The sequence below is a fragment of the Silurus aristotelis genome (assembly GCF_946808225.1).
Source record: "Silurus aristotelis genome assembly, chromosome: 19".
Lineage (NCBI taxonomy): Eukaryota > Metazoa > Chordata > Actinopteri > Siluriformes > Siluridae > Silurus > Silurus aristotelis.
The window spans coordinates 20,301,545-20,314,186 of NC_139592.1; the positions used below are offsets into that span (position 1 = coordinate 20,301,545).

The window sequence follows — 12,642 nt, forward strand, 5'->3', positions numbered from 1 at the left end:
GTTCCCTGAGGTCAAAACTGAAACCAAAACCAATATGTCTGTCAAAATATGAAGTGTTACACTTAAGATCAATCAACATACATGCATAATTACATTTACAACATTGGCTATGTACATATACATCACTCATTACAGTTAGCAGGCGATTTGGCTGCAAACACTGTTTTTTTCCGCAATTTGGATTGCTGTGATTAAGAAAATGTATGCCATTCCAAATTTTTTACTTCCAAGGTAAGTCAAATGCAGCATTCACAACATTTATTGAATGCAAGTGTGTGTATGCAGCAGCATGTTTGAACAATGCTAGTTTTTTGTTGTTGTTGCCTATACTGTAGATTCTCAGGCATACATTTAGAACTATACCTGCTTTGATTAATGACACTGCTGGATCCAAGATGATTATAATTTGAATATTACATAAGCTAAGAAAGAAGATCCAAGTGTGTAAAGCACAATTTGACACAAAGTGACAAAGAGAACATCAGCCCTCACACTGCTGCCTATGTGGTGTGTGTTAACCTTGAGAAAAAGACTGACAGTGTGTGACTCAACACATCAAAAAGCCTTAATAACCCGCTTCTGTAGCTGCATGAGGTGAAAAACCAGACTTGTTCCTGACTTTTTTGAGACTCTCTATCTGCATGTAATAGCATATATGGCATAACCACTAGGAGCTGTAAAGCAGGTGGTCATTAGAGGTCATCCAGAGTGGCACGGTGGGCGAAGACGACAGCTTTGAATCCATGGCTGTCTGACTGAGCTGATTTGGTGCTCATTAACCAAGAAGAGCTCTGAATATTGAAAACAGGCAAACTCCTGACTAGTCAGCAGAAAACTTCACACAGCTAATGGAACTTTCAGACGTTAATAAAGAAGAGCAATATTAAATTAACCATGCGAAAAATCAAACTTGATGAAACTTTATTGCTTACATTGCCAGTCGAAAGTTTTATTGTTTTTGAGAGACACATGATTTTTCCTATTGTTTCTATGTAACAAACTCAGTGATTTAATGGTATTTTTTATCAAACCTTATGTAGCATGTATCTGAAGTTTCTGTTTATATTTGGAGAACATGCTAAATTTTTATAAGAATTATGTTAAATGCAGGTCAAATAGTAAAATGTAGGTGAAATGACTACTGACCCAACATGGCTACCATTCCATATTTCATCAAAATGCAATTTAAGATGCAGCTAATTGAAAACAATTTCACTATACAACAAGACAATGACCCCAAAGCAGGTATCTAAGCTCTTTATTAACTGTATAAAAAGCAAACAGTTAAACTGGATCACTAGGTCAAAAAGAAATATCCAAATATTTAAAAAGAAAGAAATTAACTCTTCTCTGTTTGGAGAAATGAACAGCGTAGATGCCAAGAGTGTGTTAAGCTGTTATTCATGCTAAAGTGGGAATTCACTGTTTGGTACGTACATCGGGTTTTAAGTCGAGGTTCGGTTCAATTTTGGTACAGATGGGGGAAGAAAAGCAAAACATAAAATTGCGTCATTTTTTATTAACGCAGTTTATTATTATTAACATCGGTTTACATTTTTAAAACATTTTTTAATAAAATGCCTGCTTGGTTAAATAATAAATTAAATAATATTTAATAAAATATATATTTTTTTATTATATTGATTATATAGAGTAATTGATTAAATTGGCACAAATGAAATTGATTAAATAAAATAAATGGAAACATTTAATTCAATAGTTTACATATGTTAGACCCCGATTGGGTAATACAGACACGCATGTAAGTGTGTGTGTGTGTGTGTGTGTGTGTGTGTGTGTGTGTGTGTGTGTGTGTGTGTGCTAGTGCTAGTGCTATGGATTCTTTAGCTTTTTCAAACATGCACAGTGAAACTGCATTTGATCTATTTTCATTTTTTATACCCTTGGAATTATAACCTTGGTATTTTGAAGTTTAATAATAATAATAATCCATTTTTAAAAATGCACTCAAAGTGCCAAAGAGAGACTTAACAAACTTAATACATTGCTGATGGAACTCTGGATTTTAACTATGTTTTAACTATGTTCCATGCATGAAAGAACGAATATGTATATGTACACCCCTAATATATATTATATACATATGTCAAAGTAAATCTTTATACAATTAAATTAACAAAGGAAGATGCATATGCATGTGGGATTTAATGAATTAAATTCAGAATATAAATCATACTCACTAAGACAGAAGAAGGAAACTTGGACCTACAAAGATTCACTATTTGGACTAAGATTAAAATACAACAGGGCATGCTGTTACACCAAAAGGTTTTTTAACTTATTCCAATATTTTATTACCTAAGAAAAATATGACTTTTTATTTATTTTACTAATTAATATTGTGGAACAACCATGTGTCAAGTGTGGGAATAATCGAATTAAAGGGCAATATAATACTATTGAGTATTAACAAAAGCTAAGAATAAAAAAAAGGAAAAAAAAGAGATTGCATGAGTTGATCATCGTCACAAGATCATAGAGAAAAAGTGTGACTAAAAGAGTGCATCGCTTAATGGTCCTATAAAAAAAAAAAAAGATGTATGACTCAAGATATCATTTCCTCTCCGTACTACTGAAACAACAGGAGGTGAAATGCATTAGTTTTTTGTCTAATAGAGAAGTCAGGGTGCTGCTGATTTGTTTGCCAGGTCTTGTGCTTTTGTCTATGTCGTGGCCCTGTGCTTTTGTTTCAGCACTAGACCTGTCCACTGCCATCCTGTCTCATCATTGGTTTATTACCCTAATGTGTTCGGCTGTTTTGTGTTTCACTTTGAGTTATTTCTCTCTATCTACTGTTTCTTTTGTCTTATCTCATAGCAAAAACTCAATGACAGTAATCTTGCGTTTCTGAGCTTTTTTTGCGTGCTATTTCTAGCAGGATGCCCTGGGTTTGACCTCACTGAATTTAGGCTATCCTAGTTTTAATGATGTCTGCCTGTTCTCCTAAGCATTCTATGAGCTTTGTGTATGGCTTCTGTCTTTAAAAAGAAATGATAATAAGAATTTGACCCTTCAATTATAGTGAAGTAAATATTCCGGTTTACGCAATTCTCATTTAAGGGAAACTCTTCACGAAAAAAAGCTGGATTGCACCTTTAAATCATGAGATAGAGCATCCTTGCAAACAGAGGCGCATTTTCTATTAGTCTGCCATTTAACCACCAAAAACGTAGTCACAGCTGCTTAGTGACAAATAGGCTTCAGATAATAGCAATTTATTGAATGTCTCCCAAACACACATACACACAAGCTCATATACTCTCAGCTAGAACACATTCTTCTCATAAAGAAGGTGCAGAGCTCTGGGGTACAAGTGCCAAGAGGGATACGTGCACCTTGGGGGGAGGTCGACCTGAGAAAAACAAACCTACTGGTGAGACGAAAAACAGAGACAAGAGTTTTTCATTACATAGCAAAGGGAGAGAAAAGTGACGGGGAGTTTGTGTGTGTGTGTGTGTGTGTGTGTGTGTGTGTGTGTGTGTGTGTGTGTGTGTGCGCACACTCCACTCCACACGACTTCATCGCACTGCTGGGCTCATCTGTTGCGTCCCCATTGTTGAGCTCCAGATTTTAATGTGATGCAACAATCCTTGCTTCTGGGACACCCGAGGGCACAAATGAATCATTAAGCCCACGCATTCGCGCACATACACTTATTGTATCCACTCACGCACATACACACACACACACACACACACACACACGTACTGCACAGTCTTTGTACGCACACAATCACTGACACACTCATATTTCGGTGCTGAAGATGTTCTGGCACACACGCTCAGAGACATCTACTTGAGAGACAGCCCAGTGCTCATGTGGACACGAGGGTGCAGCTCTGCGAGCTTGTGTGTACCGATCCCTCCGGAGGAGCCCGTCACGGCGCCACGCTGAGGATGCGTCTAGGAGCATGAGCGCCGTCGGCAAGGAGCATGACATGGTGTGTGAGAAGGCAGTGGCCCTTCTAACTGACCTCTGCATGCACGAGAGCCCCCTGTTAGAGCACAAGACCTGCGAGGAGTTCCTCTACCTCATCAACAACCAGGACTACAGCCTAAACCAACCCGGTAAAGTGCCTTTATTATTCAACTCTATTTTTTTCACTAAGCACATATTCATTGAGAAACACTTTTTTATCTCACATGGATGCAGGATGTATAAATTACACATGCCAAATAATTCTCTTTTATCTCAACATTATGTCAAATTTGGGGAGCTGCCAAACATGCTGTTCTGTAGACACTTAGTGTTTCAGTCTGTGCGGGACAAGTACCGAAACGGCACTTTTGTAATGGCTGCATTTGTGGTCATTATACCCTGTACACATTGTGTCTCTATACACATTACTATGTCGGTATGATTTCTAACATCTATTCATATAATACGCTGTAACCTCAAGGCATTAAAGGCTACCAACAGAAGCCCAGTGCTCTGAATTCCACCATTCAATGGCAGTAATTTGCAATAAGCAAACATCTAAATGTGGAGTCACTCATCCACTTTAAAAGCTTTATTCTTGTAAGGATCATGGTGGATCTACAGCGTTTCTTTGGAAGTCTGGGTGCAAAGCAGGAATACAGCCTGGACGGGACACCGGGCTCTTGTGGGACACTGAGGAGACACGTTTTCAGGAAGGTGAGATGGAGGTGGCTCAATGAGAACCTTTAAAACTCCACCTAAAATCTAACGCTTCAAGTTAATGGTATGAAAAGGTATAATTAGGAATTTATTGCATTATTACATTACAAATATTTTTGCAGCCTTACTATAAACTTCAATGGTAGCTTCTTCTTAAAACCTTTCTATAGGGAAGCCATCTCTTCTATGGATCTAGATAGATCCTTTATTGTATTGGTAACCAGGCTGAACATTGTCCTGACTGGATGTAAAACCATAGCAGAGCAGATCCTTAGTTGTGGCTTATCCAATCATATGCATTTTTAAAAATGATTATTCAGACTGCATATTAGAATGAGAAAAGTTTTTTGCTAGCTTTTGGAAATTTTGACAATTACATTTACCCTCTCTGTTCTAATGTCCTGGATGGAACCTTCTTTTTTCCCTAATAAATGTATACAGGTAGTCCCTAATTTACGATGGAGATGCATTCCGATGACTTGGAAATATTGTAAGCCGAGACATGGCCAAGCTTACCCAGGAGTCTTAAAGAATGGTGATCAGTAGGGGGCAGTATACTGTAATAAGTTATTAATTTAACAAATTACAGTGCATAATTTAACAAAACAGAGCAATTAACATTACCTTATGTGTAAATGAGTGCCGGGTCACTAGTAGAGGGCGGAGCATCTGCTGGTGCGTTTGCCTGTCGCACGAAATTTTAACTACTTTTACAATGTTGCCGTATCACTATCGTTAGCGTAAGATCGGAAAATAGTAACTCGGGGACTACCTGTATTTAAATATGATCTGACTCGAAGTTAGTTATAAAGAACAAGAAAGTTTGTGTTGCATTTTTTATTAATACACTGGTAAGCAGGGTTGCCAGAGTTGTGCTTTTTTAAAAACAAACCAAAAAAAAAAAAACCCAAACAAACCCCAATCAGATTGCTAATTGTGTTCAAATTGGACTGGAACAAGTCCAACTCTTGCGTTATGCACCTGCAACCTTGTCCCTGTACACTTTTACTCGAAAGTGGACTGGAACAAGTCTAGAATTGGATCAAATCCAAATGTAGTAAAAAAGTGTACGGGAACAAGGTCGCAGGTGTAAAAAAAACATCTAATAGATCAAACCAATTTCGCCAAACGAAGGGAAAGTGAGAACTATATAGTGCAAGATTGAGAGAGGGAAAGAGGGATAATGGAGTGGATAAAGGATCTCCTAGGTGATGATAAAGACGGAATATTGCAGACATGGGTGGGCACCATGGTGACCCTGTTGTCCAAGCAAAGAATGAACGTTGTGGCTGTTCAGATGTAATCTTCTCCGACCTTCAAGAATGGTGCTATTTCATGCAAGCTGGATATTAAGATAAGATTTTTTTTTTTGTAGGTAAACAAAAAACTCACACTTATGGTCTATTTATGTGACTCAGGAAGATGACTGTGTTATTCAAAGAGCATACCGTGGATCGCAGTGGTTTAGCACATTTTATCCTGCAGTCCTGAAATTTTCAACTGCTTTGGGCAGTGTTACTGCGTGACTAACTGTCTGTGTCAGCTGTGTCCAAAATTTGATGAAAATGCCTTGTGAGGCAGAGGCTAAACCCACTTCTGACAGATCCGAGCTTCTTTCGCCTCCCTGCCACACAGGAAGCAGCTGCTGTATTCCTGTGCACTATGGGGAAGGGATATACTTGTACTAAACTACAACTTCTTAAATATTAAATAATGTTAATATTAGGAGGATTGCTATGGGGTAGCGTGGTGTTAATGCCCTAATCTAGAGCAGCTATTTTGGATTATTTATTGTGACCATTCTGTTGGCCGAGTTGTGGTCAGACGTTACTTTCCACCTTTGTGGAAACTTTAATGAGTTTTTATATCCTAAGGCCAGAACAGTATAGAATACAACTGACGTTGAGCTGTATATGGTAGAGAGCACACAGTAAATTCATAGCAATTATAGAATTTTTGGAGTTTGGCGTTTGTGTGTAGCATACCAAATGTATTTTCTGGGATTTTTCTAAGATAATGCCTTTATTCTCATGGAGGTGTGCCTAAAAAAGAAAATGTGACTTTTACTTATGAAGAATAAATACGTAGCTCTGACTAAAGCTAATATTCCGAAAGTATTGGCACTGTGTACCAACTAAAGGGGGTAATACAATGCCACTAAATGTACAAGCCTGTATAATATCTGTGTTACTACACTGGATGATATTTTCTTTTACAAATCCAATATGAATCACACCACGATGCCTCCGAGGACTGTTTTAAAAAAAAAAAAAAAATAACAGAGAGAGGTAGAAATGCCAACACTGTCAGCATAAGGTGTGAATTCTGGCTCTGGCAGTTCCTCAATCTCAGCTACATCACTCAAGTTCCTAATTGGTCTCAGCAAACAATGTGAATAAGACTTGCAGTTCCATTCATGCAATTCTGTTATTATATATTTTTTTTGCATGTACCAGTCTGTCATATTTTGTTCCAGTTTCCCAAAATATAAGTTAATAGCTACATCATCATCATGAACATTGTCTTCATTTGAGCTTCTTATCCGAGTACATGATCGTCCCCAAATCTGCTGTTTAACATCTACATGCAACCAAATGCCATGTAATCCAATCTGACAAGCTTTAAAAAAAAAAGGGAAAAAAAGCCTAGCTGTATTGTTTTGTCTGCAAATGTGTTCATGTGCACATCATTTGAACAATGCTTCGTTTGAAAGCAAACGCCCTTATCCAGAAAGACCTACAATTATCTCATTAAAGCAACTGAACATTTGAGTGGTAAAGACCTTGCTCAAGGACCCAAAAGTGGCAGCTTGATGATGCTGGAATTTGAGCTCAACAATTACGACGCAAAATGCCTTTAACCACTCAGTTACAAATATTCACACTTGGTTAAACACACTGGATATATAGTAGGTCAGCTATAGTCATGCTAAACCAGGTTTTTTTTTATAACACTATCATGAGCGATTAAAAGAAAAGAACATGCTTGGACAAAAAACCAAGTGTGTCACTCCAAAATAGACATGGGTCTGAGCGTCTGTGTTTTGCAGGAGAGATTTACTACATATAAGCAGATTGCTAGCAGTCAGATCCTGTAAGAAATGTCATAGCACTCAAGCAGCCAAAAGAACCGTGCGGGGAAGCGGATGATTTGGTGAAAACAAGAAAAATACAAGTTACAAAGTGCCATCTGGCTCCATTTATGTACAATTCTTTTTGATAATGTACTGTTTCATTTAATGGTTAAAATTGCAGTGCTTTCTAGGGGTTATTTCTAACACCAGGGCCGAACCTAGAAACACCAAATAACCAGTGTTATGCTAACAGACTGTCATTTCTCTCAGCCAAAAATGACACAGAGTTCTATGCTGTCTTTTTCTTGCAACAGCTGGTAATAGTAAAATCCTGGGTTTCAAAACCAAGACTTGAACATGACTTTGAAAAATGCGAACGCAGTTTTCAACATGAAATCTCTAGGTTCTCAAACTGAACTGTCAATCATCTCAAGAGACATGTAAAGCTTGTAGAGTGAAAAGCGCTTAACCGGATGAAGCTCCTTTCTGACTGTGTAGCAGAGCAAACCTCACAACACTGCTGCGAATGATTTATCAGGATTGACAAACCCGCCCATTTATAGTCTGCAGATGTCTACAAACGATTCACTTGCAACAAAGATGTAACATCCCTTTCCTCCATAAACCAGCAAGATCTTTTTCAGATGCTCAACCCAGACAGAAAAGCTCTAATCTTGTTGAAAAAACCCCATGAAACCCCAATGTGATTGGTGGCTAATTGCAGGTGCAGTGCACCGTTGCAACAGCTGTCTTTTATTAGTCTATATCTCATGCTTAATGCCTTGCATTAGATTTTAATACGACCACATTTTTCTGGACATTAGCAACCATAGACCATTCATTAGGTTCTTGCTGCTTTGCATAAAACTGGATAACAACTGGACAGCAGGCAGCTGTGCACTGCAGGAAAAAACATCAAAAGCAGAACAAGGAGAACATCAAATAAATCATGCTCCTCTCCCTGTCCAAAATAGACAATACGCTATGTGTAACCCGTGCTCGGTGCTTTCTTCTTCACCAGTAAGCCTGCGGCCAGCCTGCACGCTAACACACAACTGGTCCTCACAGTGGTGACGGCAAACCCAATGCAGCAGCGGCTAATTTGCATGATTATTACGTGTCTTTGTGACACCAGTGTAATTGTTACTGTGGTTTTCCTAGGAGAACAAGGCGTGTTGTCAGGAGACAGATGCCCGAGAACCAATTTGAACGTTTTAAGTACATGCTATGCTTGATCGAGAACATGTTAGCCGACTCACTGATCTGATACTGGAGCATGCAAGTATGCTGCACACATACAAATGGCTGAACTGGCCCACCTCCGAAAGCCTTAATCCTTGAGAAGAGTCTTGTACACAAGAGTAGTGTAATGCAGTGTGCAGAGGTGTACAAATGGGGTCATTCCACCATGTGAACAAAGGGCACAAATAATAACCTTCAAAATAGAACAAATCTTTTATGGAAATTAGCAAAAAACAGTCAGAATGGGGAAAAAACTGGTTCTTTAGGTGACCATGGCATGGCTTTTGGTGCTAGACAACGATTCGGATTGTACACAAATAAGCACTGTTTCTAGTCATGATTAGCAGAAAAGCATGTCGGAAAGCACAGCTTTAGGCAGATACACTACAACAGCAGAAGACCATGCCGGCTTCTATAGGTGGAAAGCGTAAAAAAACTTTTACTCAAATAAAATAACTGTTACTTCAATAAAAGTACGAGTTACCGTTCTAAAAATCTACTAAAGTAAGAGTAAAAATTAGCTCATTTGAAATTTACTCAGAGTAAAATTTACAGAGTTCGTTTTTTTAACAGCGAAGAGTGGGCTGGAGGATTCTAGTGTAGTTCCAAAAGGACATGGAGATATACATCTGAAACTAGTTGTTTTTGATTTAATGAACACCTTTACAAATTAAAGTGCAATAACAAAAAACACTGCGGTAATATGGGTTATGCACTGTTACATTGTTATTTATATGAGATAATGAGAGAAACCGCATTACCGCGGTTTCTCTCACCTCTGCCGGATTCTCTGCCGGATCATTTTAAACGTTCAGGTTGGTGCTGGTGGTGTAACAGTATATGGTATGTTTTCTTTGGCCCCCTTAATGCCAATCAAGCATCAAATGCATGCCACAGTCTATCTGACCACTCACATTCCATTATAATGGATATTTTCAGTATGATAATGCACCATTCCACAAACCAAATGTTCAAAAATGGTTCCTTCAGGGTACTTCAGGGCCTCCTTAGTCACCAGATCTAAAACCAATGTGAATCCAACGGGATGTAGAAGAACACATGATTCATAGCTAGATAGTTCAGCTGACAAATATGCAGCAATGTAACTATTCAAGAGTAGGGGTAGTAAATAAGAGCCTGGTTAAGAGCCTGGTAATGTAGGTGGTTGTACACCATCAAACGTTGTAGCAAACATTGCATCTTGCCACACAATCACACAAAAAAATTTGACATGAGAATTTTTTTCTGCAGTCTAATTTTGACGATCCGATCTCACGGCCATCTCTACTCTATTTCACATTCAGTTTCATCAGTACCTCCCACCTCCCTTGTTAAAAATCGCAAGGTCATTTCTTGCTAGATTGGTGCTGTAATGAATGACAATATGCTTCCATGAATAGATTATAATGTCTGTCTGTGAGTGAACCTAGTGTCAGAGCTAGCTTTCTATATCGAGAGCTCTACTGGTGCGTTTTACTTTTATTGGTTTCTTAGAGAGCACCAGACCAAACCAATATAAAAAACCCTTCAGCATGCTAGGTCTGTGTACCTTCTGGTCATTCCATTTTTATCTAAGAAAGACAATTTAAAATATATTTCAGAACCAAACTATATAAAAAAAAACAAGTTTTCCTGTTTGTTTGTGGAGGCATGGAAAAAAAAGAGGGATTTGGGAAAGGGAACTTAAACAGAAAAGTGCAAGAGGCTAGCAGTTTTAAATCAGAAGTGGGCGGAGCTTATATAGTCTATACAAGTAGTTGCATTACCTGATATGTGTAATTTTCTTTCATTAGTTGTGAGTCTATTAGTAGATTATAGATTAGTGATTAGATTAGATTAGTGTCTATTTTACAAAGATTTTTATCGTATTGATTTAAAGAAAATCGTTGTATATAAGGTCACTTATTTGACCTGGTCATGGACTACACACAAACATATGCACATGGGCCATCAACCAAAATCTTCATAATAATAGAAATACAATTCTTCCCCATATATACCGAGTGACAGGTGTAGTGTGAGTTGGCCAAACATTACATTTTTATCCAAAAAAGAACTGTTTGATAGAGAGGTAATTGGGTTTGGGTAGTTCTGAAGATTCCAATGTTAAACATAGTAACTAGGCAAAGGAAATGTTTTCTGACTCAGAAACTAATGTCTCTTAATATCCTAACTTATTATCTTTATTAGAAAAGAGAAGCATTTGAATGCAGATCTCAGTGATTAGATTTCTATGTAACTAAGTCTAAAGAAAATCGATTTAATTTGTATTTTTTGCAGGTGCGTGCCTATTTATTTCCTAGAGGGTTAGAGTGTAGTATCTATAAATAGTTTGCCAATAAAACTGTTAACAGTGTTGAGCTACGAATTCAGATCATGTCCACCTCACACATCGGAATGGAGAAGAAAGTGAATGTGGTTTTGGTTGCCAGACTGGGATTGGAGTATTTTTAAGAATTTCTTTTTTTTAAGATATATATATATATATATATATATATATATATATATATATATATATATATATATATATATATATATATATATAGTGCATGGCTGTCTACCTCCGCAGACATAAATGTAACAAGCAAAAATCACATTGTCACAGTCACACTTTATTTATTGCAGTGCTATCGCCATTATTTTGTGTTTTTGGCTCAGTCTTATCAAGAGGTATCTACACTTATTACATAGCCTAAGTGTTCTGAAAGCAGTTCACCTTACAGCACTTCTCCCTCAACTTTCTCCCTCCCTTTACCGACACGCCAGCTGATGAAGGTCCTGCTGTGGCAGAAAACGTCTTATTTTGAAACATTTTGCAGCGTCTGTCTGAAGGGCCTGTTAAATTTTTTCGCACAATTTTTCTGCATCTCTCTCTGACTATTGACAGATACAGTACACACTGATGCTGCATGCTCGCACAGAGAGCCCAATACAAGACATTGGGTAAGCCCAATATCAATTACGAAAAGAACCAATGGGCTACTGATTATATGTCTCATGGGGTGGTCTGACTGACTTTTTTGACAAATGCATTATACTGCTGCAAAGATCCCAGTGCCATCAACCAATTAAGCAGAAAAAAATAGCCTGTTAAGAGTTTTATCAGCAGATCAGATAAAAACAGTATGAGATGTACAGTATCTGACCAAAAAGTACGTCGGCCCAGCAGGAAAATTCCCTGTCTGACTAATGGTCAGTCCACCCCTGCTTACACAGAAAACAGTTTGATTGTTGATTAAAGAGGTCAGCGGAGAATCCCCAAGTTTGAGCGGACAGAATCCAAGCCATTGCGAGCAGAAAAGTATGTCAGAAAACCCAACAATTTTATAATTTAGGAGGAAATTCTTGAAATGGATTGCCAACAAAACTGTTAATGTTAAGCGATGAATGAAATATTTTCAATAGCAAAAAAAGAATAATATGGAGCAAAGTATTGCCTGCTTATTGCACCTAAAAGCAGCTGCATAGAAAAAAATTCAGCTCAAGTGAAAATCAATTCTAGTGGGTTTTTCACGCTGCATAATAGCTTGACAACTCGTCATTGATAGGCTATATGAATCTAAAGTCTGCGACTGAGCGATCCAAACCATCCTGAACATCGCTTCTGAGTGAACCATTCTCATTCATTTTTTTGATCACCGTTCCAGAAATATTGAGTTAAAAAACGA

The 12,642-nt window shown here is 37.8% G+C and overlaps 1 protein-coding gene across 1 annotated transcript in view; it reads left to right on the forward strand.

The window, feature by feature from the left end:
* Positions 1–3,732: 3,732 nt before the first annotated feature.
* The window catches only part of syt6a (synaptotagmin VIa), a 76,957-nt gene continuing 68,047 nt past the window's right edge, over positions 3,733–12,642 (forward strand). Inside the window, exon 1 of the mRNA XM_083570706.1 lies at positions 3,733–4,088. Within this exon, the coding sequence (XP_083426832.1) occupies positions 3,932–4,088 (157 nt within the window). The 5' untranslated portion in view covers positions 3,733–3,931. The remainder of the gene's footprint in view (positions 4,089–12,642) is intronic.